Source organism: Aspergillus multicolor (genome assembly GCF_047715735.1).
Source record: "Aspergillus multicolor strain CBS 133.54 unplaced genomic scaffold BDW74scaffold_20, whole genome shotgun sequence".
Classification (NCBI taxonomy): domain Eukaryota; kingdom Fungi; phylum Ascomycota; class Eurotiomycetes; order Eurotiales; family Aspergillaceae; genus Aspergillus; species Aspergillus multicolor.
In genome coordinates, this window is record NW_027395971.1 from 104,447 (window position 1) to 121,780 (window position 17,334).

At 53.7% G+C, this 17,334-nt stretch overlaps 8 protein-coding genes across 8 annotated transcripts; 5 read left to right on the top strand and 3 right to left on the bottom strand.

Annotated features, from left to right (window-relative positions):
* Window positions 1–158: 158 nt before the first annotated feature.
* On the top strand, window positions 159–2,288 carry BDW74DRAFT_156713 (uncharacterized protein). The gene is made up of 2 exons (XM_073725032.1): window positions 159–1,406; window positions 1,457–2,288. The coding sequence occupies exons 1-2, from the start codon at window positions 485–487 to the stop codon at window positions 1,999–2,001; spliced, it is 1,467 nt and encodes a 488-aa protein (XP_073581865.1). The 5' UTR covers window positions 159–484; the 3' UTR covers window positions 2,002–2,288.
* Window positions 2,289–2,836: 548 nt separating this feature from the next.
* On the top strand, window positions 2,837–3,445 carry BDW74DRAFT_52753 (uncharacterized protein). The gene has a single exon (XM_073733060.1). The coding sequence runs from the start codon at window positions 2,972–2,974 to the stop codon at window positions 3,320–3,322; it is 351 nt and encodes a 116-aa protein (XP_073581866.1). The 5' UTR covers window positions 2,837–2,971; the 3' UTR covers window positions 3,323–3,445.
* Window positions 3,446–7,686, bottom strand: BDW74DRAFT_186465 (uncharacterized protein; the record flags this gene model as incomplete). Its single annotated transcript, XM_073731271.1, has 6 exons — window positions 3,446–4,804; window positions 4,835–5,988; window positions 6,223–6,226; window positions 6,298–7,194; window positions 7,247–7,505; window positions 7,559–7,686. 6 exons carry the CDS (start codon window positions 7,684–7,686, stop codon window positions 3,569–3,571), a joined length of 3,678 nt encoding a protein of 1,225 aa, XP_073581867.1. The 3' UTR covers window positions 3,446–3,568.
* Window positions 7,687–8,451: 765 nt separating this feature from the next.
* Window positions 8,452–10,636, top strand: BDW74DRAFT_180012 (sodium:solute symporter family protein; the record flags this gene model as incomplete). The annotated part of the gene is made up of 3 exons (XM_073729618.1): window positions 8,452–8,559; window positions 8,611–8,756; window positions 8,830–10,636. 3 exons carry the CDS (start codon window positions 8,452–8,454, stop codon window positions 10,634–10,636), a joined length of 2,061 nt encoding a protein of 686 aa, XP_073581868.1.
* A 54-nt stretch (window positions 10,637–10,690) lies between these two features.
* BDW74DRAFT_180013 (GNAT family N-acetyltransferase) lies at window positions 10,691–11,381 on the bottom strand (the record flags this gene model as incomplete). Its single annotated transcript, XM_073729619.1, has 2 exons — window positions 10,691–10,929; window positions 10,988–11,381. The coding sequence occupies 2 exons, from the start codon at window positions 11,379–11,381 to the stop codon at window positions 10,691–10,693; spliced, it is 633 nt and encodes a 210-aa protein (XP_073581869.1).
* Window positions 11,382–11,613: 232 nt separating this feature from the next.
* On the top strand, window positions 11,614–13,640 carry BDW74DRAFT_156720 (uncharacterized protein). The gene is made up of 3 exons (XM_073725033.1): window positions 11,614–11,838; window positions 11,905–13,028; window positions 13,090–13,640. Exons 1-3 carry the CDS (start codon window positions 11,722–11,724, stop codon window positions 13,379–13,381), a joined length of 1,533 nt encoding a protein of 510 aa, XP_073581870.1. The 5' UTR covers window positions 11,614–11,721; the 3' UTR covers window positions 13,382–13,640.
* A 19-nt stretch (window positions 13,641–13,659) lies between these two features.
* Window positions 13,660–14,748, bottom strand: BDW74DRAFT_180015 (uncharacterized protein; the record flags this gene model as incomplete). Its single annotated transcript, XM_073729620.1, has 1 exon — window positions 13,660–14,748. One exon carries the CDS (start codon window positions 14,746–14,748, stop codon window positions 13,660–13,662), a length of 1,089 nt encoding a protein of 362 aa, XP_073581871.1.
* A 746-nt stretch (window positions 14,749–15,494) lies between these two features.
* Window positions 15,495–16,751, top strand: BDW74DRAFT_186471 (putative RTA1 domain protein; the record flags this gene model as incomplete). The annotated part of the gene is made up of 4 exons (XM_073731272.1): window positions 15,495–15,513; window positions 15,565–15,664; window positions 15,738–15,905; window positions 15,966–16,751. 4 exons carry the CDS (start codon window positions 15,495–15,497, stop codon window positions 16,630–16,632), a joined length of 954 nt encoding a protein of 317 aa, XP_073581872.1. The 3' UTR covers window positions 16,633–16,751.
* Between the last annotated feature and the right edge of the window lie 583 nt (window positions 16,752–17,334).

Genomic DNA, 17,334 nt, shown 5'->3' on the forward strand with positions numbered 1-17,334 from the left:
CGACGGCCGTTGGTTGGTTGCTTTTCGCACGCTGACGCTCGTACGACGAGGCTGAAGCGCTTTTGACCAGGGTCCGACAGGCCACAAAATGCAGCAACTCGCTTCGTGACATTTTCGCCGACCAGCACTACCAATCGTGGAGCTTGCCATCACGAGGCCGGGGCTAAGCTGCACCCCCGAAGGCTGCCTGCCCGCGGGCTTAATTTACACCACCGGCAGCGCACCCCACGAGAGTTGTAGACGATTGGCTCTCGGCTTTCTGTACGGCTGAGTGTTTGCCACGAGGTGAATATCCCCTCGTTGAACGCCGACTAGGGGCAATTCGGTGATAATGGCCTAGCCTCGCCGCAATCAGCTGAGGCGAGGCTGAAAGACATGGGAAACATCTGGCGGGTTCGATCTCTGTCAATCCTACATCCTTATCTATTTTGGTCTGCGACGAGAAATTTGAAGTCCAGTGGTAACAAACTTGCTCTTCCGCGACATGACACAAACACCACCATCCCGCAGCGCTGACGACCATGGCGCGAGATTCGATAACCAGGATACGGAAATGCCAGACGCCGAATGCGAACGATGTCTCCAAGATAAGCGACTAGATATTCCCGCCCGGATTCATTCTCATGTACATACGGCAGCGGTCACCGCGACAACAATTCATGAAAAATTCATGACCACATTTTGGGGGAAGCCAGAGATGAGGCACTCCTGCCCGCCTCCACCTCCACCGCACAAAACCCTGCAAATGCCGAATGCAGTGCAAGATTCAGTCGATGACGATGGAAAGAGGTCGCAGCCGGTCGACGAAGGAGACCCAGATTCTAAACAGAACGACGATATAGCGGTCTTCCAAAACCTAGCGGAGGAAATGAAACACAGGATAGAACAGCTGGAGGCTGACCTTGCAAACGCGCCGTCGCCCGACTCTGTTCGCGCATTGGAGCGTTCTCTTCAGGCAGAAAGCGCGCAGAAAGAGCGTGCCCAGCAAGAAGTACGACAAAAGACCAACGAGTTGGATGTCTTGCGAAAGCGTTGGAAGCAAGCCGCGAGAGAGTTGGATAAGTCCCGGTCCCAGAGTCAGGGTTTCTACCAAGTGACAGACAATTACCTCATTGAGCTCACCACGCGTCTGCGGTATAACATCAGGAACTTTGCTCTCCAATATTTCGATGGCGAACTGAAGGGACCGCGACCAAGCTTCGACAAGCCGAAAGTATGGGACAAATACATGCAAACAACGACCCCTGAACCGTCGGATTGTGAGGCGTTCATGATCTCGGAACGAAGGCCCAGTGCCGTTCAGGCATTTCTGTGGCGGTTCCTCGTTGGGGAAGTTTTTGACCACTTTCGCTGGGCGGGCGAGTTGGGAATAACTCTGCGGAACATGTGCCTATTCCTGAGACCTGGTATGTTCAACCCCATGGTTTTAAATAGAGGCGTCACTAATTTCGCATAGAGGGACAATATCTGGATTCCGACGAGCCTATCGTCCCCGAAGAAGAGCGCAAGTTCCAAGCGTGGGTCGCCGGCACAACCGCGATGGTCCTAGAGGCTGGAACCTCAGTGAAGAAATCAACGGCATTTGCAGAACAGGTCCAGGCTACAATAGAGTCGCTAACCAGGAGAGCCCGTGAAGTAATCGATCATTTTGTCGTTGCGAAGGATCAAGGATACGCTTTGGAGATTGCCCGGATTATCGAGGAAGCTGTCAAGTTTGACACAGAGATCAGCCGGCAAGCTGCGCGTGTTGAATGGGTGTTTCCAGGCTCGGCAAAGGAGATTGTGTTCAACTCGGAGCTCATGCGACTAGGGACGGTAGAGGCAGAATCCAAGGCAAAGGAGAAGCAGTTGGTGCGGTTGGTTGTTTGTCCGGCCATGAGGAAACGGGGCAAGTCGACGGGTGATGACTTTGGAGCACCATCCACCTTGCTGGTCCCGATGGAGGTCTCATGTGAGCCCGTGGTGAGGAACGAGGCGAGTCTCCGCAAGACATTTGTTTGAGTAATGTTTCTAGATATCCTTGACTGTGCGAGGTGCGAACAGCTGGGGGTGTTAAATAGGTCAATATCCAAGGACATAAGTTGTGTATCCCAGTCATTTCAGTCGGAGAGTACGTTTTGCATTGGACTAGCATTTGTATATCCAGAAACCTGGTTGCAAATTCATACTTAGGTGCTCTAAGAGGAAGAGGATAGCTGTTGAAAAGAAGCCGCGATGGCTAATGGAACAGGACGCTATCACGTGCTAGCCGAGCAGGCGACGAAATAGACTTAGTCCGCCCGCCTGCCCGCCCTTTCCTTTTCAGGAAATGTCATCACATCTCCAGCTCTCTCAGGACGGCCCCACCAACCATCTTGCAACACACTCCAATGGAAAGCGGCCCTACGGATATCATGCAATATGTCCGACCCATCACATGTTGAAGTCCTGAAACAACTCAGGCAGGACTTACTGCGCAAGTATGAGCTTCACGGAGAGCGGGTGGGGAAATATGGCGCTCCTGGAGCCCCTCCCAACGAGCAAAGGCACTGAAGGCTGGCGTTGCAGAAGGAGCGATGCTGACGACCCGCAACGATCGCTCTCTAGGTATTGTTTGGCTGCTGATTCCCGAATGGAATCTCTAAGAACTAACAGCGCCATCTCCAGAACCTTCCACATTGATAGTCCAGCTCCGCCATGGCGCCTTGTCCCCTCTCACTAAACAGTACGCTCAAGGTCCAAATGGACAGCCTGTCGATGCAGACGTCATTTTTCGCAGCATGGAGCGAGGCCTCAAGTATTCGGAGCCATGTCGTTATGAGCTCACGCGGTTCATCGACGAGGAAAGATATGGCTGGTCTATGGTCGCTAAAGACGGCAACACATATCGAGAGGTCATAGCCACTCTGCAGGTTGCAGTCGATAGTGGGCTTCTCGTTCCTGATCAGCTGGCGAGTTTATCTTGTTGGGGCTAACAACCATATTACAGGCAATGAATATCCTCGTTGAGGACATTTCTGGATCTGGTTTCTTCCACGAGAACAACCGCTGTGCCAAAAAAGAAAAACGCAAAGATACAAGTCGGCCTTTGCCAGCTGCTGCAGATTCTAAGCCGACAAAGCTATCTATGGACGAGATTTTTGCCCGTGCTCAAGATCAGAAATCATTCGTTGAAGATTATCTTGAACTGTGTCGGACAGAATGTGCCTTTCTCGCACCGGTTATCAATACGTCACGTTCTTACCTCCAAGCTGCCTTTCTTCGTCAAGGCCTTTCACAATCCACCGCCCCCATCAGTCGCGTATTGAGGGCTATAAGCTGCTCTACTTTGCTGACCGCCTGAAGCGAAGCTACGGTTGGGGAGCGGACTGCTTTGAAGTTGCGTGAGCACTGCTTGACCTAATCCCTACTACTCAAGGTGGCTTGTCCGACCAGAATGCAAGCCATACACAAGTGTACGAAGGTTACGTTCTCATTGTCGATTTCTACTGCGATTTTTCTCACTCATTAGACGAGGCGCTGGCCGTCGGTTCGTTTCTCATTCCATCTCAAATAGAATTGCTGCAGTAGAGTGTTCCCTGCAGCCAAACTAAGACGAACTTCGCGGACCGACACTGTTCGACTGTCTCAAAGACCTACCATCGGCGGCGATCAACTCAACAAGTGGACCAACAATGGCTTCGTCGTATCCTAATGCTAATAGTGATGATATTGCGCTCAGCGGGTTTCCATTTCCTTCTTCAATGGCGTTCCACAATTTGTCCTTCATACTAAACTCAATTTGATATCCTCTGATCAGCTCTTCCAGACGAGTACTGTGGTCAAGAACTGCAAGCTGCGGGTTTGGGCCCAGCATGATGGTAAATGTAATTGGCAGGCGCGGATCGAATCCGGAAAAGTACACTGATATACACGGCATGTTGCAGTACCGATCCAGTTGGACGTCTACACCACCATCCCCCTGGTGGCAGTCGTCGATCCGAACCTTGAACCCCTGCGGCACTGAGTGCAGACCTGGGAAGCGGAGAATGAGGTTCCCAGCCGGTATCCGCGCGGTTAACTCTCCTGTCTCTTGTTGGAACTTGATCGACCATTCTCTCCGTACGTTTGGAGTCTGCGAATCTGACTGATCGACATCATCGAAACTGTCGTCTGCAGAGTCCTCGATCACGCTCGCTTGACTGTCCTTCCCAACCAAAATCAATACCTCAGGTCCAGACGGGTTTGAACAACCGTTTTGAGGAGAGATTCTGGGATCCAAAGTGATGATCGAGCCCTCCGGTGCCAAAACCGGGTACTGCTTTATGGACCTGTAGAAGGTAACCCCTCGACTGCTATCGTAGATCGTTCCGGTAAAGAGGTCCATGAAACGCCCTTGCGGCGGGAGCCACGCTTTCACGGAGGCCAGGTTCGTCCGCCACTCTCGCGGCTGGACAATGGGAGCAACTAGCAGGTCGGCACCGAGGTAATATTGATTCGGAACTTTATACGCATTGTTGTCGTTGGGATACGACCAGTACATCGGCTGCACCAGTGGCTCGTCGTTGCGGGACCCAAGGACACTCTGCGTGTACAGGTACGGCACTAAGCGATGCCTGAATCTCAGGAATTCGGCCATGGCCTCGTTGCATTCGTCCCCGTACAGCCACGGCTCTTTAGACATCCAGCGCGAGGAGCTCGAGTGCAACCGCATCACTGGCGAGAACACACCCAGCTGAGTCCACCGGACGAGAAGCTCATCGTCACGGATTCCCCGGATATGGCCACCGATATCGTGACTCCACCAGCCGTATCCGATATTGGACGCAGTCGCCGTGAACTCCGGCTGGAAGGCGAGCGAGGCCCAGGTTACTACCGTGTCTCCGGAGAACCCGATGGGGTATCGATGACTCCCTGGCCCGCCATACCGCGAGAAAATCAGAGGATAGCGGCCGTTCTCCTTGCTATCGAGATACTGGAAGTGGTTGAGCAGCCATAATGGGTCGAGTCCAAGAATCTTCGAATACGGCCCTTGCTGCCAGTCTACCCACCAGAAGTCACATGCCTCCTTCTCCAGTCTGCGGTGCAAAACGCTAAAATACGCCTCCATGAACTTCGGGTTCGCGGGGTCGAACAAAATCGGGTTTTTGTCACTTGTATCGTGGCTCAAAAAATGTGCCATCTCCTCGTATGCGGATTCATGCGCGTGGATCCCAGCATGGGGATGATCATTCAGCGTGATTCGGAGCTTTCGATCGTGGGTCTCATCCCTGAAGCGGCCTGGGTCGGGAAACAGCTTCTCGTTCCAGGTGTAGCCAGTCCAGCCCGCATGAGGCACCCTATCATCCGACACGTAGTGCCAGTCCATATCAAGCACCGCGACAGACAGTGGGATGTCATGCTTGCGGAACTTGTCCATCAGCTGCACGTATTCATCCTGGTGGTAGGCATGGTATCGACTCCACCAATTTCCCAAAACAAAGCGTGGTATTTCCGGCTGCTTTCCGGATACCGCATACAATGCCTTGATGGCCGTTTTATAATCGCGACCGTAGCAGAAGAGGTAGCAGTCGAATCGCTCTCCGGTTTTCCGTGGAGCCACGAACCCCTTGCCGTCGAACAGCATGCTCTTCGAGTCATTTATTACGGCATAGCCCGCTTTGGAGAGAACGCCCTGGCCCATGTCACATCGCCCCTCGACGCCGTCCAACGTTCTCGCCGTCCCTCCAAGGTTGAACTCAGTCGGGGTACCGAATCGCCACGGCGTTCCATACTTGACGCTCTTGCCGCTAAAGTGGAAGATTAGGCTCTCCGGACTGAATTTCTGCTTGATGTAGCATAGGTGGAAATGGTCTGTTATGATTTCAAGCTCCTTGTTGTTAACTACTCGGAACTTTGGGGTAGGAAAGTTTCGGTTGATGGCGAATGTTGACGCTCTGTCTTCGAACTGGCCGTCTTCTGCCCATTCGAATCGAATTAAGCGCTCGTTGATAAGAGTGAAGCGGTAGTTGGGTCCTTGGACGACGGCGTCTGGATTGGCAATTGGGTGTGTTTCGAAGACGTATTTCTCCATGGCGAGACGGGGTTCGAAGACCTTGGAATGAGAGGCAGGAGACAAGAAGGTGACGAGATCGAAGCAGAGTTCAAAATCAACAAACTTAACCCCGCACAGCAAAGGATTACGACAACACCTGCAGGGCAACACATTGATTTCTGATTGGCCATTTCAAGATCTTGTTTGCCTCCAGCTTCCTCATTATCTACAGTACTATATTCCTATACCTCGCCTGCCTGCGCCTTTAAATAAGCATCAAAATTCAGCAGTGCTTTGCCGAGCACCAGGGCGCCTTCCTCGCAATCCTCCTTGTCACTCCATTCTTTCGCGCAATGACTGATCCCATCCTTGCCTCGCACAAACACCATTGCGGTCGGACATTTGAGTCGAGTCATGGTCGAGTCGTGTGCAGTCCCCGTCCGAGATCCAATGCCCTTGTCGCCGCAAGCTCGACGCACGCAGTCGACTGCCTCTGGCCAAAAATCTCCGGGCAGGAGGTGCACCGGTCGGGTCACGTCATACTCCAACCCATGCAAAGCGGCAATGCCCTTGATTGAGCGAACGACATCGCTGCCCATTTCCTCAAGCCCTTCTGTCTTTCTATGCATCAGACAAAAGACAACCTTTGTCTTTGACTGGATGTTGCAGGCGCCCCATGGCCCGCTTTGGATGTTTGTTACGGTGGTATACCCGTTCCTGGAATACGCCAGGGTTTCCAGCTGCGTGATAAGCTTGGCTGTCCCAGTTAACGCATCCCGTCGACCGTACATAGGGTATGTATTTGCGTGGCCATCCTCGCCAGTAAACACCACTTCATAGTAGGTTATTCCGTGCCAACCTTCCACCCAGCCGACCGGCTTGCCTGCCATCTCCAGGTCCGTGGCTTGCTCAACGTGGACTTCGAAATGTGCGGAGATGGGGAATTCCTCGAAGGTGTTCGGTCCGTCGCCGACGTACCCAATCTTGGCCAGTTCACTTCCCATTGTAATGCCCGAGCCATCATTAGAGAGAGATGCATGCGCTTGTTCCACGCCTGTCTGACCTGCGTACACGGTTGATGACCCTAACGGCGGAAAGAACCGGGCACCTTCCTCGTTGGTCCAGTTTATGAGTGCGAGGGGTGCGCGCGTCTTGATGCCCTGTTCCTTGAAGCTGCGGATTACTTCGAGGCCAGAAAGAACCTGTCGATAACGTCAGCTCTGCAACGACAAGAATTGCGGGATTGGAAAATACCCCCAGTGGTCCATCGAACTTTCCGCCCGTGGCGACTGTATCGAGATGGCTCCCCATAGCAATTGGCGCGACTGTATCATCCTCCCCACCAAACTTCGCAAATTGACTCCCTGTCGCATTGACCTTGTACTCTGCGCCCAGCGCCAGTACCTGATCGCGGAACCAATCCCGAGCAAGTTTATCGTTCTCATCTGCGCAAAGTCGCGTCACGCCTCCTGGCGACGGGGCGCTGTATTGGGCTGTGAAGTGTATGTCATTCCTGCACGACATTAGACACAATTACAGGATTCGAGGCAGTCATTATCAGCATACCATAGTCTGTCGCCGTTGATTGTCAGTTTCTGAGCTGCTGGCACGTTGGAGTTCCACCGTCGACCTGCGACAGAGGGCTTGCAACCCAACGGAAGAGAAACTCGCGCTCTAATCGCGTGTCTGAACATTGTTGCCTGCCTGATCTCGAGGAAAACCATGACCTAGGGACCGGGACCATGATGCTGCGAGGCCACCCATTATATCGCCGGTGGAGATCGCGATAACCAAAGGAGGGGAAGTTGGAGAAGCAGATCGATGCGGAATACAGCCGCACCATTATCGTCCCAGCAATGTCGCTTGCCCGCCCATGTCCTTTTTTCTCTATGGCTGAGTTCGTGACTCAGTCTGGGCTGGGAGGCCTCTACAAGACTCGACGGTAGTGAATCGGCCGAGTGTCTACCCTTTTTTCGCCCCTACGTGACGTCGAGCGAGATAGGGCTTCTTCTATCAGCTCTTATCAGCAGGTGGAGTCAGGGCTACCCCAAGTACGGAGGGGAGGAGTATGTCAGAGCTTATCATCCTCTGATAGATCGGCCTTCGCGTGCTGATGCAAGTGGGACAGGTCCAACTCCATCGCAGATAAGCTTGGGCAAGCACCAACTAGTCGATAGGACACACATCGTCAATTGGTCCACCCTGCGTTCCATTGAATTATCAGTCTTATCAGGTGTTCTGTGCTTCTCTTCGAAAATTGGGGCACATCTCCATTGCCGTTGGGGCTTTCATCGGTCTGTTTAAACCTCATTGGGAAGGTGGATTGAGAGATACCAGGCCTTGTTCGCCGTGAGGCATTACTCTTCCGCGGGGCAACCGTATGTCTACTGGCGATACCGCGATATAATGTCTTCGCTGCCCATTCCGTGAATTTGGAGCTGTAAGAGCATACACCCACCATGAGCACCACCGTGGCACCCGTCCTGCCTGAGGGCGCCGGATATGGTGTTGTCGTTGGCATTGGTCTTTTCTTTGCGCTGCTCATGGCATGTGTGTCATATCTGCAAGTACGTTGCGGTTCGATGATCATGCTGAGGGAATGCCTCTAACCTTAGCAGAACCGATATACGCAATACTCGACCAAAACCAGCGAGGAATTCAACACAGCCAGTCGCAGTGTTAAGCCTGGCCTGATCGCTAACGGAGTCGTCTCCGCTTGGACCTGGGCTGCAACGCTCTTACAGAGTAGCACGGTGGCCTATGAGTATGGTATCTCTGGTCCGTTCTGGGTATGTGCTTCACCTAAATCTCCAGGTACCTTATGCTAACTGCCGCAGTGTGAGTACATTTAATCCTAGCCATGTCCGGTTGATATTGATGTGTTTAGACGCGGCCGGTTCCACCGTCCAAATCTTCATGTTCTCCATCCTAGCCTGCAAGGTCAAGCAAAACGCACCCTACTGTCACACCTTTCTCGAGATTGTGTATCACCGCTACGGCAAAGCCACTCACGCAGTCTTCGTATTCTTCGCTCTCATGACCAATACCCTAGTCGCGAGCCAGCTGCTGCTGGGAGGCAGCGCAGTCGTCACGGCCCTAACCGGCATGAACGTCTATGCGGCGGTCTTCCTCATTCCTCTCGGTGTCTGCATTTATGTTGTCCTTGGTGGTCTGCGTGCTACCTTCTTGTGCGACTACACTCACACGGTCATTGTCATGGTCATCATCCTCTACTTCATGTTCGACGTCTATACGAGGAACGAGATGATTGGTTCGCCAGCCGCCATGTACGATTTGCTCAAAACGGCCGCGGTCGAGCGCCCAGTGGAGGGGAACATCGACGGATCCTACGTCACGCTGAAGTCGAACTCTGGCCTCGTATTCGGGGTCATCGAGCTCTGCACAGGCTTGAGCACGGTGTTCCTCGACCAAGGCTACTGGCAGCGAGCGATTGCGAGTCGACCGACCACGGCCGTCCGCGCCTACATTATGGGTGGCCTGTCGTGGTTCGCGATTCCATTCGGGTTTGCGACGACACTTGGTCTTGCTGCGGTCGCCTTGACAACCAATCCCAAATTCCCAACTTACCCAGAAACCATGACAAGCAGTCAGATTTCCGCCGGTCTCGCGGCTCCATTCGGGGCCACGGCTCTGGCCGGAAAGGGTGGTGCAACTGCGCTGCTCTTAACCCTCTTCATGGCTGTCACGTCCTCTGCATCGTCTCAGCTCATTGCAGTTTCATCTATCCTCACCTTCGACATCTACAAAACCTATATCAAGCCTACAGCCACTCCCCAGCAACTCATTTTCGTTTCTCATTGCATGATCTGCGTCTTCGGCGTGGTAATGGCATGCGTTGCCTGCTTATGGAACGGCATCGGCATTGACCTCGGCTGGCTCTTCCTGGTGATGGGCCTCTTAGTCGGCGGCGCAGTCTTCCCAGCCGCCTTCACCATTCTGTGGAAAGGCCAGACAAAGCTCGGTGCTATCTCAGGCGCCATTGGCGGCCTAGCAGCTGGGTTAATTGCCTGGCTGGTCGAAGCCAAAGTGTACTACGGCGAACTCACCGTCGCCTCGACCGGCGCCAACTACCCTACGCTAGCTGGTAACATGGCGAGTGTCTTCACGGGTCTCGTTCTGACTGTTGGAATCTCCATCCTCAAGCCCGATAACTTTGACTGGGAGAAGACCCGGGCTATCAACGCGCCTGTCGCGCAAATCTCGCAGTCGATCGTGGAATCTAAGCCTCCAATCGTTGAAGCCACATCGAACGAGAAAAGCGAAAAAGCGGCCGATGCGGCGCTCATAGATGATCCCAAGGCTTTGCAGCGGACCTTTGTTCTGGCTGTTGTTGTTTCGGCCGTTTTGTCGTTGATCATGGACATCATCATCCCTATTCCCATGTTCCTTAGCCACTATGTCTTTTCAAAGGGCTTCTTTACGGCGTGGGTGGTCATCTCGTTTATATGGGTCTTTGTGGCGTTCATGCTGTGCGGTGTTCTGCCAATTGTGGAAACGAGACGGTTTTGGGGGACGATGTTTCGAAGAATATTTGGTAGGAAAGAGGCCTTGGATGCGGAGGGGCAGCATGGTCAAATATCTGATGAAGATACAGAGCCAGTGAGGATCGACTCCAAGGCTTAGCACTTGCTCAGCCAGCAATATGTTCTTAGCATTGTATGTACAGGAATCTATGCTCTATCCTCTCCGCAGACCGGCCACCGGTCGGACCATTGAAGTCTCTTTGTATCCGGGGATGACCTCGTAGTTGTGCACAGCCCTACAGCCATGCTTTTCATACAATCCACGTCCTGCTGGCGACGCTGAGATAAACGTTACCAGTCCCCTCTCGTCCGCCCGATCGAGACCCCATTTTAACAGTTTCTCGCCTAGACCGCGTCGACCGAAAGCAGGGTCTACCGCCAGCAGATGAAGACCTGCACCTCATTAATCATAAGTCTCAGTAACAAAAAGAAATAGACGATAGTGACATACAGTAATGCGGCTGCTCCCCGATCGCCGTCTTGCGTTCCCTCACAACGCCCGCAAAGAAGCTATTGCACAGCTCGGCATCGCAACTAGAAGGCCACTGCACCTTCTCCTCCTCCTTCCCTTCGTCATCCGACGCGCCATCGTAGAATTTCCACAGCGCGAACCCCACGATCACAGGGTCCTTGCCCGGTTCTGTGCCCACAATCTTGACCATGTCCTTCTCTTCGCCGGATTGTGCTTCCTCTGCGGACTTTTGGTAGTTGGCGACTTGGAATGCGTACCCCTCGTCGCTGCGGGGCATGAGTCGTGTGCTGAGGGGGTTCGTGAAGGCTGAGAAATATATTTCTGCGATCCGGGGGGCATCGCTTGGTTGGACGGGCTCGAGAGAGAAGTTCATGGTGGAGTGAAAGTAAGAGGGTGAGTATTTACGATAGACTCTTTGGAGATGTACTTTGTCTATTGTTAGGAAGACAACGAATGTGTAACGGTACCTCAGTTGTCGACCTGGCCAGACCACGGGATGATGCCTGTTGCCTGGACTGAACCATCACGTCATTGGTTCCCCTAGCGGAGAGACATTCTTCCGTTGTTAGAGCCTGAGGCTGCATCTGCACGTGCGACGATCAGCGGTGAAACGCGGCTCCACACCAAAACATTCCTCCAGCTTGTCCTCAACTCCCCTCATCCCTTCCTTCCTCTCGATTCAACACCAGGGGACTCAGAGGCACCAATTGACCATGAGCGACGCCAAAAAGACCGTCGAGCTGACGGCCGACATCGACTTCATCGATACTCCGCCCGCCAAGCCCTCGCAATTCGAGACGGGCGAGGACTGCGGAATCGAAGTCACCAAGGTGCGTTTGGCTGTTCTTTCTTTCTAACTTGTGACGCGCGTTGCTAAATTACCTGCAATTGCAAAGGCAGCCGCCATCAACAACCCGCCCTTGGCGGCTGATGGGCCTGGAAACGAGAGCTTCTCCAACTATGCCCTTGGAGCCGCAATCGTTGGCGTCCCCGCTTTCCTAACCTGGTTCTTTGGCGGCGGCAAGAAGACGTTCATCTTCTTTGCGCTTGTCTCTGTTCTCCCTGTTCTTGTCGCGTTCTGGACCTACGTCTCGACCTTCAGCCCGCGCACTAATGAGAAGGTGAAGCTGCCTGGCCGTCCGGTCGAGCACTACATCACCTTCAAGCGCGAGGCGGACAAGGCGAAATGGCACGGCAAAAACAAGATCCCCATGCAGACCTTCTCGGAAATGTACCTTGACGGTCTTGTTGAGTTCAACGGTGACACTCTGGACGTCATGGAGTACCGCCACGACTGGGCGAACTTCTCCTTCACCTGGGACCTGTTCAAGTTCATTGTTGGCACTTTCTTCGTTGATGTTCTCTTCCACACCAAGGCGCAGGATGAGGAGCAGGTTCGTCCTAACTATGATAGCGGTAATGACCACTACGCTTGGTTCCTTGGCCCCCGTATGATCTACACCTCTGGTATCATCTCCGACCCTGAGAAGGAGGAGACGCTCGAGGAGATGCAGGACAACAAGATGGCCGTCGTCTGCGAGAAGATCGGACTCAAGGAAGGCGAGACGATGCTCGACATCGGCTGCGGCTGGGGTACTCTCGCTCGCTTCGCCAGTCTGAACTACGGCGCCAAGGTTACCGGATTCACCATCGCTGAGAATCAGACTGCGTGGGGCAACGACGCTCTCCGCAAGGCCGGCATTCCCGAGGAGCAGAGCAAGATCCTCTGCATGGACTACCGTGACGCTCCCCGCCAGAAATTCGACAAGATCACCCAGCTCGAGATGGGCGAGCACGTTGGTATCCGCCGCCTGACCGGTTTCTTCCGCCAGTGCTACGACATGCTCCAGGATGACGGCGCCATGTACGTCCAGCTCTCTGGTCTCCGCCAGGCCTGGCAGTACGAGGACTTCATCTGGGGTCTCTACCTGAACAAGTACATCTTCCGCGGTGCCGACGCTTCCACTCCTCTGTGGTACTACGTCAAGTGCCTGGAATCCGCTGGCTTCGAGATCAAGGGGTACGTAACCTCACTTTCTTTTTCCCTATCCCATTCAGAATAATAAAACTGACAACCGCAGAATCGACACCGTCGGCGTCCACTACTCCGGAACCCTCTGGAGATGGTACCGCAACTGGGTCGGCAACGTCGAGGCCATCAAGGCCAAGTTCGGGCCCCGCTGGTACCGCATCTGGGAGCTCTTCCTTGCCTGGTCCGTTATTGCTTCCCGCCAGGGTTCCGCTACCTGCTACCAGATGGTTGTTGTTAAGAACTTGAACTCGACGCACCGTATCAACGGTGTTGCGAGCCAGTTTGGTATTGCTGGCGCCCTTGCTGCTAGTCGTGCTGCTGGCAAGTCGCGTCTGCCTTGAGCGATTTGCGTGGAAGTCCGTCAGGGGACTGACGAGCAGCTGCAATCCGATATAAACTGCAACTGGATGGCTTAGAGCTGATCATCGAAGCGATATGGAAACGCGGCCCCGGGGGCCTGGAGACCGTCTCCGAACCTCATCGCTCTGCCACTGCGTGATGAAGCGCCGGGAGCGAAACCTTGACACGAGAAACTTTGAAGAAGTTATGTATGATATGTTGTGATGTACGACACGATCATGGAACAAAAATATAGATAGAAATAAAATGGTGGTTCATGTTACCCAGCCCGCGTCCCAAATCCAAATCCCACGCGAGGATACTCCAGCCACGCTTTCCACTCTGGTCCCATGTCCTGCTCAATCATGGCGAAGATGTACCTCCCTGCCGCTCCAACCTGCCATATATGTCGGCCGTGGTGCAGCAGCAGCGTGTAATACGAAAGGACGAGTAAAGCTTCCGGTCGCTTTGCAGCAAGTAGCGCCGTGTATTTCGGCGGCACGAGGGCGTTCCAGAGGAAGAGCATCTGATATCGCATGTTCTCGCCCGTTTCTCCCGGCGTAAGGGCATCGAATCCGAGCTGCAGATACCGGATTGCCTGCAGACAAGCCCCCCTCTCCGCATAATCCAGCGTCGGAGATTCGGTCACTAGACCCCGGAGCTGATGGCATTCGTGCCCGCTCGGTTCGCGAGACGTAAACGCTCGACTTCGACATAGGACAGATGCGAGATCGCTTGACATCAGATAGGCCCAGCCGGACATGGCGACCGTGAAGACGCCGCGGTGCGTCGACAGGCTCTGGACGTACTGGCCGAGAAAGACATCCAAGGCACCGCTTGTTGGCTGTGCCGCGAGGGCTAGTGTGTCAGCTAACAGATGATGCCCCAATACAACAGAGAAAAGACATATCGGGACGCAGTTCGCTTTGCCGACGACAATGGGGGTTGTCTGCAAGGTGAAGAGGGAGATTGCGCGTGTTTGCAGACTCGTTGCTTGGTGCGTATAGTCTGCTGCTCTTTCGGGATGGAGATACGCCAGATGCCGCGCTGAGAAGGCGAGCAGTTGGTACAGGAGATATGGGGATCGCAGTCCTATGCTTAGGGCTTGGGATATAGTTGTATGGTATGGCTCGACACCGTCACCTAGACTGACGATGTCGGATGCAGCGGGTGAGGTTAGGTGGATGAGGAGCTCGGCGTGCTGGAGGTTTATGGCTTCGTCTAGGGTGTTAACCCGCAACTCTGAATGCGTCCCGCTGCCTGAAGAGGTTGGAGTTTGCGGCCCGGTATATGCCGGCGACGGTATACTTCTGCCTGGATTGCTTGTGGCCGCGGACAGTGACGAAAAGCTGCAGTCCCGGTTGGACATGCTGCAGAGCAGGCATCTTGGGCGGCGTTCGTCGCACTGATACAGACCGTCCCGGTTAGCTCCATGATACGGTACTGCCACCATGCTCAACGAAGGATGTTGGCTACCTTAACGTGCCGCCGCTTGCTGCGTGTCCTGTTAGCATACGGGACCACAGACCTTGGGAAGGCAGACCAACCACTCAGCGCACCCGTCCCGCGATTTCTTATGTCGTCGTCGGATCATAACAACCTGGATCCCCGTGGAATCCGAGATCAAACACGCGTATTACGTTATGGAGATGGCGGAGTGTCCGCCGGGGTCTAATATACCCCAACCTCAGCCCAGGATCGTTGTTGCAGCCTGCTCCGCCCCATTTCGCTTGGCACTATGTGCGCTATGCCTTCAGCAGCTAGATTCGCTTAGCTAACACGCGTGTTCGGAAAATCCCGATGGATGGTGTTGAAAACTGGTGCTCTGATTGGTTGTTTCAGATATCATCCTGCGAAGTATGCTCAGCGTGGTAGGCCCTGTTGACAGCAGAGGATTCTGGCAATCAGCAGCAGTTTGAGGCCATGATACTACTCGACTACCTACGGGTATTCTTCAGGCTGCAGCTGAGTTGATTGCTGATGTTGGCTTGGTTAGTCTGAGAATGCTGCCATATAAAGGGTTGGGGTGCAACCTCCTCCGCAACGATAGCCAGCTGCCGAAACTCTTCCCATATCCATCAGTATTTTTCTTCTTTCAGTTTACGCGACCTCGATATGGCGAACGGCGAGCCTGGTGAGTTTGTTCTCTGCTGTCGTCGAGCATTGAGCTAACATCCTCCAACAGTCCTGTGGAGTCTCTACGTCTACGTTCCGAACAAGGGAGCGCCAATATTCTTCACCATTGCATATGCCATCTCCGCTGCGGCGCATATCTGGCAGTGCTTGTAAGTAACGATAGACTACTACCCTGCAGCTGTCGATTTTTCAGACCTCTCTAACGACATTGACCATGTCCAGTCGCTACAAATCCTGGCGTTTACTCGGCCTCCATCCCCTCTGCGGCGTCCTCTTCACACTCGGGTATGCGTTCCGCGAGTATGGAGCGTACAACTATCTCTACGACGAGGAAGACAAGATTGTCTTGATTATGTTTGTCCTGAGTCAGGTGTTCATCTACATTTGCCCGCAAGTACCCACCTCTCTTCCATGACCTCACCAACCACTAACTGATATCCATTGCTGTAGCCCGCTCCTCGAACTAGCAAACTACCACGTCCTGGGCCGGATCTTCCACTACGTCCCCCATCCCGCCCCTCTTCCTCCCAACCGCGTGACGTCGACATTCGGGGCCCTGATGGCCCTCGTCGAGATCCTGAATGCGCTCGGCGTCTCACTGTCGTCGAACCCGTCTAGCTCAGAGAGCCAGCAGGATCTAGGGAGCCATTTAACCATAGCCGCACTGGCGATGCAGCTAGGTGTCATTTTGACCTTTGTGGTTCTGGCGGGTATATTCCACCGTCGATGCGGCAAGGCAGGTCTACAGACCAGGTCTGTTGTTGTTCCGCTGCGGACACTATATATCAGCATGGCTCTCATTCTCGTCCGGTGCATATACCGCCTCGTCGAACATACGGGTTCTACAACGATCGACATCAACGACATGGAAGTGCTCCGCTCGCTGACTCCAGTGCTGCGCTACGAGTGGTTTTTCTATGTCTTTGAGGCGAGCCTCATGCTGCTGAACTCGGTGCTTTGGAATATCTGGCAGCCAGGGAGATACTTGCCACGGAGTTATCGAGTGCATCTTGCGCAGGATGGGAGGGAGGCTGTTGCTGAGAAGGTTGAGGATGAGAGGATGATGTGGCAGAAGGTAGCCTCTGTGTTGACTTTTGGTGCTCTGTACAGGAGATAGAAAGGGCACGTTCCTAAGACAGAGGCTATTTGTTTAAGCGATGGATAAAATGTATGGAGATATGACGCATTCAAGAGCTTAACCGTTGGAATTAGGAGGCGTTAGAAACGTGATACCGTATCAGAGACTACATAGGAAATCACATGATAAAGGAGAAGAGGCGTTAAGTTGTTATACAAGATTGTGTTTTTCTGGCTATTGATGGGCTCATGTTCTACTATAGTAACTTACTTAAAATACCTGCATCCACGGCCCGCGCAACATCCCAGCTCTATTGGGTCATAGAACCGAACCTGGATCCGATGGAGACGAATTAGCACCAGCCTCATAAGCTCCTAGCCCATGCTCAGCTACTTATGACGGACTGTTGTGTTGTGCCCTCGTACCGGCAAAGGAATCGCACGGCGCCTTACCATCCTCCACGAATACTTCATTGAGAAAACGCAAGGCAGCAAAGCAGCGCAGGAGCACCGACGCCGTCAGCTCCGTCACAACGGGCTGTGTGAGGCCGAGTGGAGGAGTGCCAGCAATTACTTCGCCTGCTGCGAGGTCCAAGACGTCGCCATCCAACGCGATGCCTGGCTCGAAGAGGAAAGCCATCGACTCCAGAGCATCGTCCTCAATGCAGACTCATCTGAAAACCAGCGCATCGAGGCCCGTGCCGTTTATCAGGAGATCTGTGCCCAGCGGGGAGCGAATGAG

What these genes read in the sequence shown, in the direction of transcription:
- BDW74DRAFT_52753 (XM_073733060.1), top strand. Translation starts at nt 2,972, where the DNA reads ATGAATATCCTCGTTGAGGACATTTCTGGATCTGGTTTCTTCCACGAG.
- BDW74DRAFT_156713 (XM_073725032.1), top strand. Translation starts at nt 485, where the DNA reads ATGACACAAACACCACCATCCCGCAGCGCTGACGACCATGGCGCGAGA. An exon ending in GTGCCTATTCCTGAGACCTG is followed by an intron (nt 1,407 to 1,456) that starts GTATGTTCAACC and finishes AATTTCGCATAG; the next exon opens with AGGGACAATATCTGGATTCC.
- BDW74DRAFT_156720 (XM_073725033.1), top strand. Translation starts at nt 11,722, where the DNA reads ATGAGCGACGCCAAAAAGACCGTCGAGCTGACGGCCGACATCGACTTC. An exon ending in GCGGAATCGAAGTCACCAAG is followed by an intron (nt 11,839 to 11,904) that starts GTGCGTTTGGCT and finishes GCAATTGCAAAG; the next exon opens with GCAGCCGCCATCAACAACCC. An exon ending in GCTGGCTTCGAGATCAAGGG is followed by an intron (nt 13,029 to 13,089) that starts GTACGTAACCTC and finishes TGACAACCGCAG; the next exon opens with AATCGACACCGTCGGCGTCC.